General features: G+C 47.9%; 1 protein-coding gene across 6 annotated transcripts in view; it reads right to left on the reverse strand.

The window, feature by feature from the left end:
* Window positions 1–11,180: 11,180 nt before the first annotated feature.
* The window catches only part of NRF1 (nuclear respiratory factor 1), a 74,614-nt gene continuing 64,343 nt past the window's right edge, over window positions 11,181–21,451 (reverse strand). For all 6 annotated transcript variants that reach the window (XM_083572947.1, XM_083572941.1, XM_083572946.1 and 3 more), the window contains one exon: window positions 11,181–13,370. In XM_083572947.1, coding sequence (XP_083429073.1) covers window positions 13,207–13,370 — 164 coding nt within the window. In that variant the 3' untranslated portion in view covers window positions 11,181–13,206. The remainder of the gene's footprint in view (window positions 13,371–21,451) is intronic.

Genomic DNA, 21,451 nt, shown 5'->3' on the forward strand with positions numbered 1-21,451 from the left:
GCCGGATTAGGCCCCCGATTCAGACTTGATCCAGCCGTCCCCCAACCCACAAGTGACCTCCACAAATTTAGGACCGTAACTCGCATCAGCCCTGGATAGGGGAGGCTCTTGAACGTGACATCCTTTCTTGGGGGAACGATAAAAATGGCCTACCTCACAGGGCTGTTGTGAGGGCAAAACCAATAAAGACAATAAAGCACTTTGAAAGCGCCTTTTGGAGCAGCACATTGAGCAAAAGATTTCTGCATAGCAAGGGGTTGGACTAGATGACCCTTGTGGTCCCGTCCAACTCTGGGATTCCATTATTCTTTCTTCCTGATTTCCCCATAATTTCTCTGCCCCCACCCTGCCTGCCATGACATATCTCCTCCTCCTTTTTCACCTCCATCTTCCTCCTCCAGTCCGCCCTTCACTGTAACAGGTAAGGCGCTAATGCAAATTCCTCTTTACCGCCAGCCGGGCCTTGCAGCCGAAAGAGAAATCTAGGCCACCGCCGGCTGATGGTGGCGCTTTCAGAATAAGCTGTTTGGATAGTGGATGAGGACTGGATTAAGGGCCGAAGGCTGTCAGCACTTAAAAATAATGTCAGATTCACAGCTGATGCGGGGGAGGGATGAGAGAGGGATGAGGGGTCTCGCGATGCAAGGCTTATGGGGCAAGATGGGGATTGGATGGGGTTGCCAAGCAACCGGTCTTTTACTGGTCCCATTAAGAAAACTCTATCAGTTCGGGCAAGGGCTGAATGCATGCAAATGCAATGAACCCTAAATGCAAACCTTTGCAGCCACGAATAGAGCACAAACTATTTTTACATGCCACCCAAAACTCTGAGCAGTGAGGGACTCGAAGGTTGTAGGCATGCAGCCTGGGCCTTGGAATGAAGGTCAGCTGAGACTGTGGCGTTTTTGGGATATATGTCCCCCCACCCCTTTTTTTTCATTTTATAACACAAATAAACAATACAAACAAATTCTTGTCTTATCCTTATTTTTTCTAAACATTGTTAGGTGAGCTTTCCCAAGTCCCCCCTATCTGATTTTCATTTTACCTCATCTTTAGCAGTTTACATATATCATGATTTTTAACCATTTTTTAATCACACTTACTTTTACCACAAAAATCTTCACATTTTATCACTTACAAATAATTCCTTGGAAAAGGAAGATTAAGGTATTCTGGGAAATGATCTATAATGAACTTAAAAAGGTATTTAAATATACTTTCCCCAAGAAACCAGAGGCCTTTCTCTTGGGTATTGTCGGCCAAGGGGTGTTAAAGACGGATATAACTTTCTTTATGTATGCTACAACAGCAGCTAGAATACTCATTGCGAAGTACTGGAAGACGCAAGAGCTACCCACACTGGAAGAATGGCAGATGAAGGTGATAGACTACATGGGCTTGGCAGAAATGACGAGCAGAATCCGAAACCAGGGAAGAGAAGCAGCGCAAGAAGAATGGAAAAAATTTAAAGACTATTTAAAGAAATATTACAAAATTAATGAAAGTTAGAATGATGCTGGACTGGAAAGTAAATGGTTACTATTAGCTATGGTTAAGACAAGGAGAATAAGGAAGACTAGTCTAAATTTAAATTAAAATAAGGGAAGATTTGCTGAACAATCGATAAGAATTTGGAATACAGAAAAGGGAGGCATGAGGAAGTCGGGGAAGAAAGGTATAAGAAATTAGGATATGAAATGATACATGTTTTTTGTTCTGTTTTTGTCTTTGTATGTTTATGTATGTTGTGTTTATATGGAAAAAATAAAAATATTATAAAAAAAAACAAATAATACTATTTTAAAATACACTACCTTCTACTTCTAACCCTACAGCCTATATCCACTTCCAAAGCTATTCTAAAATTTAAACATTAACATATTTTTTCAAATATTCTTTAAACTTCTTCCACCATCTCTTCTCTCTGGTCTCAGAGTCCCCCGGTCAGTTTGGCAAGTTCCATATAGTCCATTGTCTTCATCCACCATTCTTTGATAGTTGGTAAATCTTGTTGCTTCCAATTCTTTGCTAATAATATTCTTGCAGCTGTTGTGGCATACAGAAAAAAGTAACATCCTTTTTGGGGATTTCTCCTCCCACTTTTTACCAAGTAAAAAGGCTTCCGGTTTCTTAATAAATGTGTTTTTCAACACTTTTTCCAGTTCATTATAGATCCTTTCCCAGAAGTCCTTTACCTTGGGGCGCGTCCACCACATGTGGTAAAAGGTTCCTTTATTTTCCTTACATTTCCAACATTTATTATAATAAGTATAATCCATGGTGATAAATGCTGGAAATGTAAGGATAATCCATGATAAGAGACGTGGGTGGCACAGAGCCTAGGACTTGCTGATCAGAAGGTCGGCGGTTCAAATCCTCACAACGGGGTGAGCTCCCGTTGCTCGGTCCCTGCTCCTGACAACCTAGCAGTTCAAAAGCACGTCAAAGTGCAAGTAGATAAATAGGTACCGCTCTGGCGGGAAGGTAAACGGCATTTCCGTGCGCTGCTCTGGTTCGCCAGAAGCGGCTTAGTCCTGCTGGCCACATGACCCGGAAGCTGTACGCCGGCTCCCTCGGCCAGTAAAGCGAGATGAGCGCCGCAACCCCAGAGTCGTCCGTCACTGGACCTAATGGTCAGGGGTCCCTTTACCTTTTATGATCCATGATACTCATATGATACATGAGTATGGGATATATGTTTTTATTCGCTTGCATATGCCAACTGAGCGTACGATGGAGGGGCTCGCAACATTAGCCCTCCAACAGATCTCGCTTCTCCGTTAGTCACAGCTTTGGATCCAGCACAGAGTAAGCAAGTCTCTGTGTCTCCAGCTTCCAGGCCGGCTTCAAACTCTGGCACACATCACTCTGGCGATTGTTCCCCTGCATGGCAGCTAGGTGAGGGGGCTGGAGGAAAAGCCCACCCATTGATCTGGAGGACCTTCTCACTTAGTTGTAGCTCTTGCAACCTGGCTCCTTCTCTTGGGATGCTGAGGAAGACAGATTACCATATTTTTCGCTCTATAAGACGCACCAGACCACAGGACACACCTAGTGTTTGGAGGAGGAAAACAAGAAAAAAAATATTCAGAATTTCAGAAGCCAGAACAGCAAGAGAGATCGTTGTGCAGTGAAAGCAGCAATCCCTCTTGCTGTTCTGTCTTCTGGGATAGCTGCGCAGCCTGCATTCGCTCCGCAAGGCGCACACACATTTCCCCTTACTTTTTAGGAGGGAAAAAGTGAGTCCTATAGAGCAAAAAATACAGTAAGTGGTCAGATAAGACCATTGTGACTGGCTGAAGATCTGCCCTTAAAACAGATCCCTGAGCAAGAATCTGAATCCAGGTCTCCCAGGGTTGCCCAAACATTTATCACATTTATCACAAAAAAAGAGATAGCAAACCACATAACAAAGAAAAACACATTACACCACAATAAACACAAAAAATTGTATCTTTAAATATCTAATTCTCATTACATTGATAACTGACTTCCTTGATCCCCCTCTATCTGAATTTCATTATATCACCTATATAACAGTTCTCCAACTTCGTATTTCTAATAATATTAACTCCTTTCATTAACTAACCTCTTCTTCTTTATTAATATTCTAGTCCTTAATATTTACTGCACACATTCTGATTCTACCCCTAAGCCTATTTATTCCTTCCAATAATTTTCTGTTTATCTTATATCACAATATTCTTTAAATTTCTTCCAGTCCTCTTGTATCTCCTCTTCTTTCTGGTCGCGGATTCTTCCAGTCAGGTCAGCCAGCTCCAAAAAGTCCAACATCTTCACCTGCCATTCTTCTATTGTTGGTATTTCTTGCAATTTCCAATTTTTGGCTGATAAAAGTCTTGCCACATAGTGGCATACAAAAACAATCTAACATCTTTTTTTGGGCAATTCCAACCCTATTATTCCAAGTAGAAAGGCTTCTGGTTTCTTAATAAATATGTTTTTCAACTCATTATAAATCTTTTCTCAGAAGTCTTTCACCTTGTTGTTGTTGTTTAGTCGTGTCCGACTCTTTGTGACCCCCTGGACCAGAGCACGTCAGGCACTCCTGTCTTCCACTGCCTCCCGCAGTTTGGTCAAACTCATGCTGGTAGCTTCAAGAACACTGTCCCACCATCTCGTCCTCTGTCGTCCCCTTCTCCTTGTGCCCTCCATCTTTCCCAACATCAGGGTCTTTTCCAGGGAGTCTTCTCTTCTCATGAGGTGGCCAAAGTCTTGGAGCCTCAGCTTCAGGATCTGTCCTTCCAGTGAGCACTCAGGGCTGATTTCCTTAAGAATGGAGAGGTTTGATCTTCTTGCAGTCCATGGGACTCTCGAGAGTCTCCTCCAGCACCAGAATTCAGAAGCATCCATTCTTCGGCGATCAGCCTTCTTGATGGTCCAGCTCTCACTTCCATACATCACTACTGGGAAAACCAGAGCTTTAACTATACGGACCTTTGTTGGCAAGGTGATGTCCCTGCTTTTAGGCTATGGCAAACTTTTTCAAAGAGGGCCAGATTTGATGAAGTGAACATGCGTGAGGGCCAACCAAACTTGTTGAGCTTTTTTAAGGATTTTTACGATTTTACCCCAGGACATATACTGCCATGGGGCCGGATTAGGCCCCTAATTCAGACTTGACCCAGCCTTCCCCCAACCCACAGGTGACCTCCACAAGTTCAGGACTCTTGATCCTCTCTTGAGAGAACGATAAAAGTGGCCTACCTCACAGGGTTGTTGTGAGGGCAAAACCAATAAAGACAATAAAGCACTTTGAAAGCGCCTTCTGGAGTCTCGTCCCCCTATTTCAGCAGGTTGGAAGAGGTAAACTGAGGCTGGAAGGGCTGTGGAGAGTTTTGAATCGGCGACTCCTTGGGTCTCTGCTCACGCTGAGCCACACCGACAAAGCCATCCTAAATGCTTATGGTTCATGAAGGACTTAAGAGAGTTTCTTCATTTTTAAGTTGAGAAACTGGGAAAAGGGTTCAGACCGGTGTGACATTGAACCCCAAAATGACTCGGGCCCCAGATATTGGAACATAGCTGTCAACGTTTCCCTTTTTTAAAGGGAAATTTCCTTATTCCGAATAGGATTCCTCACAAGAAAAGGGAAAAGTTGACAGCTATGTATCTGAAAGGCCACCTCCTTCTTCCATGCAGACCCTCTCAGGTGCTGAGATTGGCAAACCCCCTTGGTAGATCTTCCACCCTCAGGGGCTGAGGATTATGAGGGCCTGGGAAAGGGCCTTCTCGGTGGTGGCCCCATAGCCAATAAACTAATAGGCTGATAGTTCTGGGGGTTGTGTTTGCCACCTTCCTTGTTAATTGGGATGATAATACTCTGGTTCCAACCCTTGGGGAAAGTGCCAGTATAGTTGATATAAGAAATTAATTTTGCTAGGTGGGGAGAGAGCACCACGCAGAATTATTCCTAAAGACCTCTGAAGGGATCATGTCTTCTCCAGAAGCTTTATCCGTCATTAAGGCACCTATAAGATCGCTTACTTCTTGTTCTGAAACGGGGCCATTATGGTGTCAATGTTAGCAGGTCCTGAATCATAGTTAGCCCATTGTCACCATCACTTTCAAAGATTTTGCTGAAGTAAACACGCCAAGTATTAGCAGAGATAAAAGCATCTAACGTAGGATTAAAACCTGTATCTGAAATCAGGTGCCAGAACTGTCTACCCCTTTCTAAGGCTGCCATTCCCAACTCTTACCACTGAGTGATCATGGATGATCTCTCCACCTTAGTAGTTCCTTATAATTTGATAAGAAGCTTCGGGTTCAGGACAGAGAGGAAGTCAAGCCTCTGGGTCTCATCCAGTGTGAGACAGGCCCCTAGTCTATTTCTCTCTTATACCCCCAGCAGCCAGAGCCGTTGGCCCATCGATTTCCACGCTGAACCTCGGAAGATTCAGGAGAGGCAGAAGGCATTCCTTCGCTCAGCACACATTGGTCTCAACTAGGGCCAGGGCCTTTTCAGTACTGGCCCCGACTTGGTGGAACACTCTGTCGCAAGAGACCAGGGCCCTGCGGGACTTGACATCTTTCCGCAGGGCCTGCAAGACAGAGCTGTTCTGCCTGGCCTTTGATTTGGATTCAGTCTGACCCTTATGTTTCCCCCCCACCCCTTATGATTTTGATCTATGGGCTGCTTTTAAATAATAATAATAATAATAATAATAATAATAATAATAATAATAATTTATTTGTACCCCACTCATCTGGCTGGGTTTCCCCAGCCACTCTGGGCGGCTTCCAACAAAGACAGAAAATACACTAAGACGTCACACATTAAAAACTTGAACAGGGCTGCCTTCAGATGTCTTCTGAATGTCAGGTAGTTGTTTATTTCCTTGACATCTGATGGGAGGGCGTTCCAGAGGGCGGGCGCCACTACTGAGAAGGCCCTCTGCCTGGTTCCCTGTAACTTAGCTTCTCGCAGGGAGGGAACCGCCAGAAGGCCCTCGGAGCTGGACCTCAGTGTCCGGGCAGAACGATGGGATTGGAGATGCTCCTTCAGATATACTGGACCAAGGCCGTTTAGGGCTTTAAAGGTCAGCACCAACACTTTGAATTGTGCTCGGAAACGTACTGGGAGCCAATGCAGATCTCTCAGAACCGGTGTTATGTGGTCCCGGCGGCCGCTCCCAGTCCCCAGTCTGGCTGCCACATTCTGGATTAGTTGCCGTTTCTGGGTCACCTTCAAAGGTAGCCCCACGTAGAGCGCATTGCAGTAGTCCAAGCAGAGCGTGCACCACTCTGGCGAGGCAGTCCACAGGCAGATAGGGTCTCATCCTGCGTACCAGGTGGAGCTGGTGGGCTGCATTTTAAATTACATTTTAATCTATATTTTAAATTGGTTCCCCCCCATTAGGTTTTTACTGTAATTTTACTGGTGTTAGTCGCCCTGAGCCCAGCTTTGGCCAGGGAGGGTGGGGTAAAAATAAATAAAATGTATTATTATTATTATTATTATTATTATTATTATTATTATTATTATTCCCTAGATGGCTTTAACGAGGTTGAGACAGATCCATGGAGGAGGAAAGGGCTATCGATGGCGATGGGTTTCAAACAGGGGGCATTTTAGCCACTGTGGGCCATTTGCATGCAAAGAATGAGCTCAGTCCCCGAGTTTTTGTTTTTGCCCTGACTTTTTGTTAGTCTTTATGGACCCAAGCAAACTCTCTATTATCCAGGGATGCCCTTATGGGGGTCGTAGGCCAAGCTGTTGCACTCAAAGCAGGTAGCTGCCTCCTTCGGCGCACCTTCTCTCAAACCCTGCCAGCCCTCTCCGCTTAGAGGAGCCCTCGCAGTTGGTCCTTTAATCTTCCCTAATCATTTGTTAATTAGGAGGTCACGGTCCTCCTGTTGGGAGTCCTGCTCACAGCTGCCACAGTCTATGTAATCCTCTCTAACCCCACTCCACTCCTGCCCTAACCTCCATCAGTATTTCAAATGCCGCAAGAAATAAGGGAAGGAGGGAGGGAGGGAGGGAGGGAGGGAGGGAGGGAGGAAGGAAGGAAGGAAGGAAGGAAGGAAGGAAGGAAGGAAGGAAGGAAGGAAGGAAGGAGTCGGGAGCCAGAAAGAGACAAAGGTGCCTTACCTTTCTCGCCCTGATCTGGCCACAGTGATCCATGCGACGGTCACCTCCAGGCTCAATTATTGCAACTTGCTCTACGTGGGGCTGCCCTTGAGACTGACCCAGAAACTCCAGCGGGTGCAGAATGCCGCGACGAGACTCCTTCCGGGGTCCTCGCTGCGGGATCACATTCACCCAGTGCTATACCAGCTGCACTGGCTCCCAGTGGAGTACAGGGTCAGGTTTAAGGTGCTGGTTTTGACCTATAAAGCCCTAGGACCCACATACCTACAGGGCCGCCTCTCCTGGTATGCCCCGTGGAGGACCTTATGGTCCACAAATGACAACACTTTGGAGGTCCCAAGTCGCAAGGTGGTTAGATTGGTCTCAACTAGGGCCAGGGCCTTTTCAGTACTGGCCCCGACTTGGTGGAATGCTCTGTCCCAAGAGACCAGGGCCCTGCGGGACTTGACATCTTTCCGCAGGGCCTGCAAGACAGAGCTGTTCCGCCTGGTCTTTGGTTTGGACTCAGTCTGACCCTTATGTTTCCCTCCCCTTATGGTTTTGATGAGGCTGCATTTGAAATTGCATTTTAACCTGCATTTTAAATTGGTCCACCCCCCATTATGTTTTTACTGTAATTTTACAGTTGTTAGCCTCCCTGAGCCTGGCTTTGGCCGGGGAGGGCGGGATATAAATAAATTTTATTATTATTATTATTTAAAGAAGTTACAGAGGGGAAGGAACGGCAGCGGAGTTTTTCTCCATCTCTCGAAGCCATCCAGTGAAGCTGAACGTTGCAAGGTTCAGGACAGATAAAATCCTTCTTCGTGCAGTGTGCAGTTAACCTGTGGAACTCCCTCCCACTGGAGGCCACCAAGCTAAATGGGTTTTAAAGAGGATTGGACAAATTCATGGAGGTCTATCAGCGGCTATTAGCCACAATGGCCCTGCTATCCTTTCACAGCTGGAGGCAGCAATGCTTTTGACGACGGTTTGGCAACTTCAGCTGCTGCAGAATTTGGTGGTCAGGTTCTGGGTCTGATTCAAAGGGCTGGTTTTGAGCCATAAAGCCTTCAACAGCTCAGGGGGCACAACGGCTCAAGGACCGCCTCTTGTAATTCGAATCGATCTGGACCCTGAGACAATCATATGAGGCCCTTCTTCACGTGCCTCCTCCAAAAGAGGTCTGGAGGGTGGCAACACGAGAACGGGGCCTTTTCTGCAGTGGCTCCCCGCTTACGGGATGCTCTCCCAGGGGGGCTCACATGGTATCTTCATTATACGCCTTTAGGCAGCAGGCAAAAAATCATTCCTCTTCGACCAGGCCTTTGGCTGATTGGCATCCAATACCTTTTTAAATGTGTTGTGGGAGCAGGAATTACTGGTTTGTTGTTCTTAATTTTTTACCCTGCATTTAGTGATTTTTATACTGTGATTTTATGTTGTGGACCACCCCCGAGATCTTCAGATGAGGGGTGGTATACAAATTTAACAAATAAGAATAGTAGTATACCTGAAGGAGTATCTCCACCTCCATCGTTCTGCCCAGACACTGAGGTCCAGCTCCAAGGGCCTTCTGGCGGTTCCCTCCCTGCGAGAAGCAAAGCTACAGGGAACCAGGCAGAGGGCCTTCTCAGTGGTGGCGCCCGCCCTGTGGAACGCCCTCCCACCAGATGTCAAAGAGATAAACAACTACCTGCTATTTAGAAGTCATCTGAAGGCAGCCCTATTCAGGGAAGTTTTTAATGTTTGATGCATTACTGTATTTTAATACTTTGTTAGAAGCCGCCCAGAGTGGCTGGGGAATCCCAGCCAGATGGACGGGGTACAAATAATAAATTATTATTAGTAGTAGTAATTCTGATTGCTAATTTCTGGAAGGCACAAGAGGGGAGAGGGGTCCCTTATGCCTGAGTCCTCCTTGCGGGTTTCTAACAGGCTCAAATCTCCCGTGAAAAGAGGAACAGACAGGAGGCGACATGGAACTTCTTTCTCTGCAGCCCAGGAATTCTGTTGCCAGGCAAGAGCAAGGCGGATCAACGGTTTGACTGGCGAAGGCGGCTTCCTTGTGGTCAATTCCGTTCCAGTCCTGCCTGTTTCATATGTTTAGCCCAGCTGCCTAGTGGGCAGAGATGGGGAGCCTCCAGACCCCACCATCGGGTCCAGCCAGCCTGGCCCAAATGGCCTGGGATGATGGGAGATGGAGTCCAGCGAACCCTGCAATCGCCCAATCCCTGGTTTAAAACCAGAAACTTTGTGCATGGCCAGGATGTTCCCCACGACAGAGCTATGCCCTTTATATTTCTCACCTAAGGCCGACCACCTCCCTGTTTCTTAAAGATGCGCCATGCAAGAGAGGGAAGATCGGCAAAGGACGGCAGGTTTGGGCGTGCGCTGGCAGCACAACTGGAGGCCACGAGGGAAGACATTTGTAAGAAATCCACCTTTTAAGTGCAGAAGAATTTACAGTATGGAACTACCTGCCTATTGACGTCAGGCAGACGCCATCGCCGTACTTTTGGGTGCCTGCAAAAAACGTTTTTGTTTAGACAACCCTCCCCAGACATGTCGACTGCTGATTTTTGTTTTGACCTGTTTGTTGCTGATTTTGTACTTTGATAAAATATAGTAGTTCTTACTGAAGGTTCATCACTTTATTCTCCTTGTAAACCGCTTTGAGTTGCTCAACAACTTTGGCTCTCCACAAAAAAACTTCAGCAACTTCGAGGAAGCTTTCCCCAAAAAAGCTGAACAACTGTGGTCAATCCAATGGGTAGATCAATGCCAAAAAATGTTTTATGGTGGTTGTAGATCGCAGTCTCTTGGAAGTTGGACAGCCCTGTTTTATACAATCAAGTGGTACGTGAGGGATAGCGCAGCTGGTAGAGCATGGGACTCCTAATATAAATTTTATGAAATAAACAAATGGTAGGAGAGAAACAGGGATGCAGGTGGCGCTGTGGGTTAAACCACAGAGCCTAGGGCTTGCCGATCAGAAGGTCAGTGGTTTGAATCCCTGCGACGGGGTGAGCTCCCGTTGCTCGGTCCCTGCTCCTGCCAACCTAGCAGTTCAAAAGCACGTCAAAGTGCAAGTAGATAAATAGGTACCACTCCAGCGGGAAGGTAAACGGCGTTTCCGTGCGCTGCTCTGGTTCGCCAGAAGCGGCTTAGTCATGCTGCCCGCATGTACGCCAGCTCCCTCGGCCAGTAATGCGAGATGAGCGCCACATCCCCAGAGTCATCCGGGACTGGACCTAATGGTCAGGGGTCCCTTTTCCTTTTAAGAGAGAAACAGCAGGATTCTGGCATCATTTGCCCCAATCGTGTGAGTTTCCATAGTCCTAGGTGTCGTTCGCTCTGGAGTGAGTGAGAAGACGTTGCTTGTGCAGGAGTGCTCCATGCACCTCCCATGTTTCCACCTGCCTCTCTAGTCCTCCATGAGGACTATAGGCTTGCTTTAAAGATCGTGCACACGCAAAGCCAAGGCTTTTAAAGGAACTGGGTTCTACACGAGACGCAAACCCGATTATTAAGTTCTGCCCTTCTGCCACCGAGTGGAGAGAAAAGACGCGACAAGGGGAAGTTATAGACACTTCTGTAACAATTTATTGAATGAGGCAATAGACAGAATTTGGGGGAACAACAGGTACTTCCATGCTCTGCTACAGGACTGCGGGGGGCTGGGAACGAGGATGGTTTATCTTTGGGTCTCGGGGAATAATGTCTCAGTCTATCGGAACGTTATTCCATTGCCAGAAAAAGAGAGAGAGGAAACACGGACTGTAAAGTCACACCTGACATCTTCACGACGACGATAAAAAATAATAATATTTTTAAAAAATTTTAAAAAATTAAGTCAGAGACCTGGGCTTTTGTTTCTACAGGAAGGATTCCCTCCCCTCGATTTAAGTCCGGGGTGTTGGTGGTGGGGGGACGGTGATTATACATTTGAGATTTTCTGTTTTTTAAAAAAAGCCAAGTAAACACAAGAATCTGGGAAAAGCAAAACCCTGTCCTGAAAGATTGGGACAGACAAGGAGAGGTGCGGTGAATGGGCCGTGTAAAAGAACGCAAAGAACGAAACTAATTGCTGCGTACTATCCCCAGCCAGAAAGGGTGCTTGAAATAGGAAAGTAAGAGAGTGATTCTACCTGTGAGGCAACAGCAGCCGTTTGCTTAGCTGGGGGCCAGTGAAAGCCTTGGCCCTGTCTAAAACAGCTATCAAAAAATGCCTGGGGGAGACGTGAGAGGGGGGGGGCAGCCCTCCCTGAGTCCCCATTCTGGGGCGGGGGGCTATTACCTTTCCCTTTGCCAACTCGGCACAGGGACTGCGGGTGCCCAGCCTCGCTGGCCACATGTCTTTCGTAGATGTGCAGCCCCTGGGCCCCTGCACGGCGCAGCATGGCAGCCGATGTCGAGTTTGCAGCCCTGGGGGCATGGAGGGAGGCCCTGGCCGCCACGAAGGGGATGTGCGCAGCTGGGGCCATGGGGCGGCGCTCCAAGGGCTCCGAACAGCCGCCACGAGAAAGGGGTCTTTGGATGGGCCGCTGCCCCAGGGTGCCAGGTGCAATTTGGAGGAGAAGGGGTCGGGGAAGGAAATCGGAGCGAGAAGGGTGGGATCTAGCGTGCAATCTGAAGCCCTTCGCCACCTGAATTGCCGCCGGTAGCCGAAGGCCGGGATCTCAGCCACGTGGCTGATGAGAGCGTGCTTAAATGCCACCCGTGTCCCTTCGCAACACCCAACGGGGCCTTTCTACTGGTGGCTCCCTCGTGCCTTTCCGAACTTGTCATTCCAAGGGAGGGGAGTCTTTTAAAAAAAAAAAAACAAATGCAGAAATTCACCAGTGGGGAAAGGAGGCTTTGGAGGGAAGGGAAGGCTTTGAGCATGGACTTAAAAGGGGAGGAAAGAATCTCCTTCAACAGGTCACCAAATAACTTTGGAAGGAAGGAATGGAGGAAGAATGGTCCCTCCATCCCGAGTCAACAGACTGCAGCCCTCGCTGTCTCCCGCAGGACTTTTCTTACCCTTTCAACACCTTTGCGAGAAAAAAAGAGGAAGCCTCTTTCCCCAATTTGTCTTCTCAAGCCTTGCTTTCTCTATCTCACTCTTTTAAAATATATGTCCATGTTAAAATGATACCTAATTCTCGACGCGAGGAAGGCGGAGGAGCCTGGCTTTGTGGGGGTCTGCCGGGCCAGGAAAGCCTGCAGGGAGCCCCACCGCGGACCCCGCCTCCCCCCCAAAACAAGCCCTGAAAAGAGAGGGCTATAAACCTTTTCCGCCCCATCTCACCCCGGCTTTGAGAAAGGAAGGTCCATGCAGTGGGAGACAAAGGCTTGGCCCAGCCTGCCCCAAACAGGCTTCCTTGCTTTCGCGAGGCCAGAGAGGAGCTGTCAAAGTCGCGGCTCCGAAATACACCCTGTGTGTTTGTGTGTTGTTGTTGTTTTTTTCCTTTTTGTTAAACGAAACCTTTTTTTTTTTTTGCTTCCAAAGCTGCAAGACTCACAAATGCCACCTGATTGCGCCTTTGCAGAGGCGTAGAAAAAAAACTATTCGCACAAGGGAGGAGGAAGCTGCTGCAGCGCCATGATCCTGCCGCTCTCGCCCGTCACTGCTCCAGAGTCACCACCTCCACGGCCTGGCCGTCCATGGTGACGGTGCTGTCTGTTATCCTCGCGGCCACGGGAGCCATGGCGACCTGGACCGGACCGTTGCCCTGAGCAAGGCTGGTGACCACCGTCTGGTACATGCTGACGGGGATCTGGACGAGCCCTGCGGAGAAAGAGAGAGGGGAGAGGGTCAGGCGAGGCTCGGCAAGGCGCTGAGTCAGTTCCTGCGATCATGGAATCACGAGAGTTGGACGGGACACCAGGGGGTCATCTAGTCCAACCCCGCTGGCAAGGCAGGAATCCCAACCAAAGTGTCCCTCTGGCAGGTGGACGCCCAACCTCTGCTTAAAAACCTCCAAGGAAGGAGACTCCATTCTTCCTGAGGTTAAGTTGGAATCTAATTCCCTGTTCTGATGAAGAGAGCAGAGCAGAGGTTATATTTTTTGAGAATTCTCCGGAAAAACAATCTCTCAAAGGACCTGTTGATGGCATTTTGCCATTGCACTGTGGAGAATGTATTAACTTATGGTCTGTGTGTGTGGTTTGGGAGTTGCACAGTCAGGGAAACAACAATGCTGTCCAGGGTTGTAAAGACTGCGGAGAGAAAAATTGGGTGCACTCTTCCCACCTTGGATCAAATCTACGCTTCCAGGTGCCATAAGAAAGCTGCAGAGATAGCGCAGGATAGTGCGCACCCCGGAAATGATCTCTTTCAACTTCTGCCTTCTGGAAGAAGGTACAGGGTTGTAAAGACCAGGACCAGCCACCTGAGAAACAGTTTCTATCCAAATGCGATTTTGGTTTTAAATGCAGTGTAAGGAGTCTCTATGGGAGTATATTGTATTTAAAAATGGGGTATCAGAGATTTTAGGGGGCTAACCAGGTTGGGATAGCAGGCTTGTTGGCTTTTGAATGTCTGATGTAGATTTTTCAATTTCGTTGTTCTGTATGGGACAATGGCAATAAAGATTATCGTATCGTATCATATCGTATTTTGAACCCACTGGTTTGGGTCCGACCCTCCAGAGCAGGAGAAAACAGGCTTGCTCCAAATTCCAAGGGACAGCCCTTGAGATATTTGAAAATGGCTCTCATATCTCCTCTCAGTCTCCTCTTTCCCAGACTAAAACATCCCCAACTCCCTCAACTGTTCCTCATCAGGCTTAGTTTCCAGACCCTTGATAATCTTGGTCGCCTTTCTCTGCACACCGTCCAGCTTGTCAACATCCTTCATAAATTGTGGTTCCCAGAGATGGACACCATATTCCAGGTGTGCTCTGACCAAGGCAGAATAGAGCGGCACTATTCCTTCCCTTGATCTGGACACTTAGACTTCTGTTGATGCAGCCGAGAATAGCATTCGCCTTTTTTTGCTGCTGATTTTTGAAAGCACCTGAAAGCAAAAAGGGACCCATCTTCTGCTATAAAAGAGAGCTGTTGAGCCCCTTTGCCCAAAGACTAGCCCAGGGGAGTGTTTTTTAAGCCCAGTGGCCGCCTTCCCTTCTGGGTGACCTTCTAAGGACCACATGCAACAATTGTGACTTTGTGCAACAGGTTAGAGACGACACACCCACACACCCCTCTCATAGAATCATAGAGTTGGAAGAGACCACAAGGGCCATCGAGTCCAACCCCCTGCCAAGCAGGAAACACCATCAGAGCACTCCTGACATATGGTTGTCAAGCCTCTGCTTAAAGACCTCCAAAGAAGGAGACTCCACCACACTCCTTGGCAGCAAATTCCACTGTCAAACAGCTCTTACTGTCAGGAAGTTCTTCCTAATGTTTAGGTGGAATCTTCTTTCTTGTAGTTTGGATCCATTGCTCCGTGTCCGCTTCTCTGGAGCAGCAGAAAACAACCTTTCTCCCTCCTCTATGTGACATCCTTTTATATATTTGAACATGGCTATCATATCACCCCTTAACCTCCTCTTCTCCAGGCTAAACATGCCCAGCTCCCTTAGCCGTTCCTCATAAGGCATCGTTTCCAGGCCTTTGACCATTTTGGTTGCCCTCCTCTGGACACGTTCCAGTTTGTCAGTGTCCTTCTTGAACTGTGGTGCCCAGAACTGGACACAGTACTCCAGGTGAGGTCTGACCAGAGCAGAATACAGTGGCACTATTACTTCCCTTGATCTAGATGCTATACTCCTATTGATGCAGCCCAGAATTGCATTGGCTTTTTTAGCTGCCGCGTCACACTGTTGGCTCATGTCAAGTTTGTGGTCAACCAAGACTCCTAGATCCTTTTCACATGTAGTGCTCTCAAGCCAGGTGTCACCCATCTTGTATTTGTGCCTCTCATTTTTTTTTTGCCCAAGTGCAATACTTTACATTTCTCCCTGTTAAAATTCATCTTGTTTGTTTTGGCCCAGTTCTCTAATCTGTCAAGGTCGTTTTGAAGTGTGATCCTGTCCTCTGGGTGTTAGCCACCCCTCCCAGTTTGGTGTCATCTGCAAATTTGATCAGGATGCCCTTGAGTCCATCATCCAAGTCGTTGATAAACGATCTCTATCCTCTCTATCCTCAACAGACAAGCGAGAGGATCTAGCACCAGATTATGGTTGCCATTGTTTCGTATTATTACTATTATTGTGTTTATATCCCACCTTTTCCTCAGAGGAGCTTGAGGTGGTCTACATGGTTCTTCCCTTCTCTTTGCTCATTCAGTCCCCACAACAACCACATGAGGTAAGGCTAGGGCAAGAAACAGTGACCAAAACAACCCAAGCCAGCTTTGTGGCTGAGTAGGGAATTCGAACCCTGGTCCTAGCCTGACACTCTTGAGCGCTGCGCAGAAAAGGCATGTATAAGTTATAAGTTATAAACATGTAACTCGCTCTACGTGGGGCTGCCCTTGAGACTGACCCAGAAACTCCAGCGGGTGAAGAATGCCGCGGCGAGACTCCTTACGGGGTCCTCGCCGCGGGATCACATTCACCCGGTGCTATACAAGCTGCACTGGCTCCTGGTGGAGTACAGGATCAGGTTCAAGGTGCTGGTTTTGACCTTTAAAGCCCTATACGACCTGGGACCCTCGTACCTGCAGGACTGCCTCTGCTGGTATGTCCCACGGAGGACCTTACGGTCTTCAAATGAAAACATCTTGGAGGTCCCGGGCCACAGGGAGGCTAGGCTGGCCTCAACCAGAGCCAGGGCCTTTTCAGTACTGGCCCCAATCTGGTGGAACGCTCTGTCACAAGAGACTAGAGTCCTGTGGGACTTGACATCTTTCCGCAGGGCCTGCAAGACGGAGCTGTTCCACCAGGCCTCTGGCCAAGGCACAGTCTGACCCCCTCCTTCTGTAATCCTCATAGAACTCTAGCCCAATGGTTGCCATTAATTTGATTCTGAATTGATTTTAGAATGAATTGTGGAATGCATTTCAATTAATTGCTTGCAATTTTATGTGTTACTTTTATTGTTGTTAGCTGCTCTGAGCCCGGCTTCGGCTGGGGAGGGCAGGATATAAATATATTATTATTATTATTATTATTATTATTATTATTATTATTATTACCTCTTTAGCAAAAATTCTTGGGTCTGGGAAGCGGAATCCCTGAGCCTCTGATGGAGGGGCAAAGCGAGTCTGCTGCAGACCTCGGATTTCATTCCTGAAGGTCACCGTTTAACAGCAGGAGGAGGAGGCAGAATGTGATTTGAGTGTCCTCATATCACTTTGCTGTGCAGACAGGGAAGCTTAAGCCTTAAGCGCTCTGACCTGGTATCCAAGGCAACTCCAAATTGGGCAGGCCTGAGCCGTGCCTGGTTGCTCTTTCTTGGTACCACCAGGTAACACCACCTTCTCCCCAGAAAATCAGGTAGAAGAAGCCTGTCTGAGACAGACTCACGGAATGGGGGTGCTGCTCTTTCAAGCCCCGCACCACAATAAATCAGGAGCAGAACTAGGAAACTTTAGGCCAGGGGTCAGCAAACTTTTTCAGCAGGGGGCTGGTCCACTGTCCCTCAGACCTTGTGGGGGGCCAGACTATATTTTGGAAAAATAACAATGAACAAATTCCTATGCCCCACAAATAACCCAGAGGTGCATTTTAAATAAAAGGACACATTCTGCTCATGTAAAAACACCAGGCAGGACCCACAAATAACCCAGAGATGCATTTTAAATAAAAGGACACATTCTGCTCATGTAAAAACACCAGGCAGGCCCCACAAATAATCCAGAGATGCATTTTAAATAAAAGGACACATTCTACTCATGTAAAAACACCAGGCAGGCCCCACAAATAATCCAGAGATGCATTTTAAATAAAAGGACACATTCTACTCATGTAAAAACACCAGGCAGGCCCCACAAATAATCCAGAGATGCATTTTAAATAAAAGGACACATTCTACTTATGTAAAAACACACTGATTCCCAGACCACAAGCTGGATTTAGAAGGTGATTGGGCCGGATCTGGCCCCCGGGCCTTAGATTGCCTACCCGTGCTTTAAGCCAAAACATTTTCAGAAATGAGCGCCAGGGGAAATTTGCACGCGGGTTCCTATTTTCCCCAGGGTCAAGCTATGCAACATATCCAAGATCTCTACAGTTCGTCAAACAGCAGTGAGGGGAGTGGGGTGGTTCGGTTGGGAGACTTCTGAAACTTTTTAGTTTAGAGAAATCGCGAGGAAGAGGTGACGTAATAGAAGTTTGTAGAGTTAAGTCTGGCTTGGAAGAAGTGGACGGATAAAAGTTTTTCTCCCTCTCTCATGATGCTAGAATTCATGGACACCCAATGGAGCCGAATGTGGGAAGATTCAGGAAGGAAAAATATTATTTACACGGCGCATAGTTAACCTATGGAACTCACTGCCACAGGAGGCAGGGATAGCTGCCAACTTGGATGGTTTAAAAAGATTTGTCTAATTTGTGGAGAGGGCTGTCAAAAGACTCCTAGCCACAACGACCCGTCTCTGCCTCCACAGTTGGGGGCAGACGTGCTTCTGAGTCCCAGCTGCTGGAAACTGCAAGAGAGGAGAGTTGGTCTTGTGTTCGAATCCTGCTTGCAGGCATCTGAGAGCAGGACGCTGGACTAAATGGGCCATGATCTAGCAGCAACACCTTATGTTATCATGAGATAGTTAATTTTTTCTCTCCCAGTGTTAGATTCCCAGGGAAAATCACCCCCCCCCCATTCTGAAGTTGCCTTTTCCCCTAAAAGGAAAAGAAAAACTTACTTGTACAGGGAACTTAGGAGAAACTTTTCTCCATGGGCCATGTGTTCATCCCCTTCCCTCCTCCCCTTGCATTGATCCAGTTCAGCCATAGGCAAACTCTGGCCCTCCAGATGTTTGGGACTACAATTCCCATCATCCCTGACCACTGGTCCTGTTAGCTAAGGGTGATGGGAATTGTAGTCCCAAACATCTGGAGGGCCGGAGTTTGCCTATGGCTGATCCAGTTGGTTACTTCCTAGTTTGATCAAACCATAGTTTACTGTTACATCTCAGCCTTCCAAACTGTCTCAACTGAGCCAGTGAGTGACTTTTGTTAGAAACGGGCCTCCGTACCAGCTATACATGCCAGGAAGCAAAAGATGGACCTGTTGTTTTGCGCAGGAAACCCTGGTTTAGACACGATCTATAGCAAGCCGTCTTAAAAACCAAACTACTTTTTTGCAATTTAAAAATCCTGACTACACTCCAGAGCTGGCTGTTAAAACTTGCCAATGCTCTAAACTCCTATCTGCTAAACAATTCAGATCACAGATTCATTCATTCATTCAATCAATCTCCCATCTTCTTCTCCCAGGAGCTCAAGCTGGTATAAATGGCTCCTCTGCTCCTCATTTAACCCCCACGACAACCCTGTGAGGTTGGTTAGGCTAAGAGGCAGCGACTAGCCCCCAAGGTCACCCAGTGAGCTTCACAGCCAAGTGAGAATTCGAACCCTGGTCTCTCCTGGGTCCACGCTGGCAAGCCGAGATCAAGCACATTGCAGAAAGATGTGAGGAGGGGCACAACTCTGGAGGAAACGAAGCCGAAGAGCCAAGCCAGAATGCAACGGTACACATCTACACGATAATTCGGTTAAAAACATCAGAAAACTTAATTTGGGGTTTGCTACAAACATCAACAACCTCATAATGTTTTGGACTACAACTAGGGCTGCCGGTAGTAATCTCAAACCATTTGGGAGGGGGGAACCAAGTTGGCAAGACGGGAGGTGCTGTGGGTTAAATCACAGAGCCTAGGGCTTGCCGATCAGAAGGTCGGCGGTTCGAATCCCCGCAACGGGGTGAGCTCCCGTTGCTCGGTCCCTGCTCCTGCCAACCTAGCAGTTCGAAAGCACGTCAAAGTGCAAACCTATAAATATCCCAAAGCCAGAGTTCTGTTGCTGCATTTAAAAAAAGAAAGAAATGAAATACAGTGGTACCTCGGGTTACATACGCTTCAGGTTACAGACACTTCAGGTTACAGACTCGGCTAACCCAGAAATAGTACCTCGGGTTAAGAACTTTGCTTCAGGATGAGAACAGAAATTGTGTGGTGGCGGCAGCGGGAGGTCCCATTAGCCAACGTGGTGCTTCAGGTTAAGAACAGTTTCAGGTTAAGAACGGACCTCTGGAACGAATTAAGTACTTAACCCGAGGTACCACTGTACAATACCTCTGGATGCAAACGGGATCTGTTCCGGAGGCTCGTTCGCAACCTGAACAGAACGCAACCCGCTTCTGCGCATGTTATTCTGCACATCTGCGCATGCACGAGGCAAAATCCGGAAGTAACCCGTTTCATTACTTATGGGCCATCGCGGGATGCAACCGGAAAACGTTCAACCTGAAGCAAACGTAACATGAGGTATGACTGTATGGCCAAACTTGCCCCTTGTCACTGGGGCAGAGAGAGCACGTTGGGCTGCAAGCCTGGAGCTCTCAACTGGGATAAAAGGAAAGGAGAGAGATGGAGGAAGGAAAAGGACAGGTGAGCGAAAAGAGGAAAAACAAAGTACAGTGGTACCTCGGGTTAAGTACTTAATTCGTTCCGGAGGTCCGTTCTTAACCTGAAACTGTTCTTAACCTGAGGTACCACTTTAGCTAATGGGGCCTCCCGCTGCCATGCGATTTCAGTTCTCATCCTGAAGCAAAGTTCTTAACCCGAGGTACTACTTCCGGGTTAGCGGAGTCTGTAACCTGAAGCGTCTGTAAGCCGAGGTACCACTGTAAAAGGGAAAACCAAGAAAGGTCAATGTGCAATGAAACCATTGCTAAATATGTCATTCAGCCTGGCTTTGCCTCATGCACAGAACGGGAGCTTAAAAACCGGGAACTGTCTGTGCATGCACACAAAAACACACACAAACGTCCTTTGCTCCAAGGGGATTAAGCTGAATCTCTCCCCAGCATTGGCTGCAACGGCCTTCAGTGCCGAGAAAGCGAGCGAGGGGAGAGGCGGGCAAGTTCCCTGCAGGACCCCAGAGAGCAGCCGCCTGCCCTTGGGAGAGCAGCCGCGGTTAAAGCCCCAGAGATATGGTAATCAGGCCTGGGACTGTCACCCCACGCATCTGCCCCTCTGATTAGCCTTAATCTAGTTGGCACATGTTAATCTAAAGCTTGGGATTTCGGACCCTTTCAATGGTATTAAAGAGAAAATCCCTTTGCTCACAACTTGGGCAAGGGCGGGGGGTGGGGGGGTGGCGAAGAGCACGTCTGTAGGGCTGTCGGCACTGCTCCCTGGCGTGGCACCCTGCCCCAAATGAAGGCGCACAAATTCCGGGTGCTATCCATGGGCGGAGTGGGGTGGGGACTGTACCAGGGTGGGCCTTGGGGAAACTTTCCAGAAACTTCAGTCCGTTCAGAACATGGGAAGGCAAACTAAGGCCCAGGGGCTGGATCCGGGGCTGGATCCAATTGCCTTCTAAAGCTTCCCTAAACAGGGCTGCCTTCAGATGTCTTCTAGAAGTCTGGTAGTTGTTGTTCTCTTTGACATCCGATGGTGGGCATTCCACAGGGCGGGTGCCACCACCGAGAAGGCCCTCTGCCTGGTTCCCCGTAACTTGGCTTCTCGCAGTAAGGGAACTGCACTGAGGTCCAGCGCCGAGGCCTTTCTGGTGGTTCCCTTACTGCGAGAAGCCGTTACGGGGAACCAGGCAGAGGGCCTTCTCGGTGGTGGCGCCCGCCCTGTGGAACGCCCTCCCACCGGATGTCAAAGAGAAGAACTACCACCAGGCTTTTAGAAGACATCTGAAGGCAGCCCTCTTTAGGGAAGCTTTTAATGTTTGATGTATTACTGTATTT

This window comes from Podarcis filfolensis (genome assembly GCF_964270895.1).
Source record: "Podarcis filfolensis genome assembly, chromosome: 10".
Taxonomy (NCBI): domain Eukaryota; kingdom Metazoa; phylum Chordata; class Lepidosauria; order Squamata; family Lacertidae; genus Podarcis; species Podarcis filfolensis.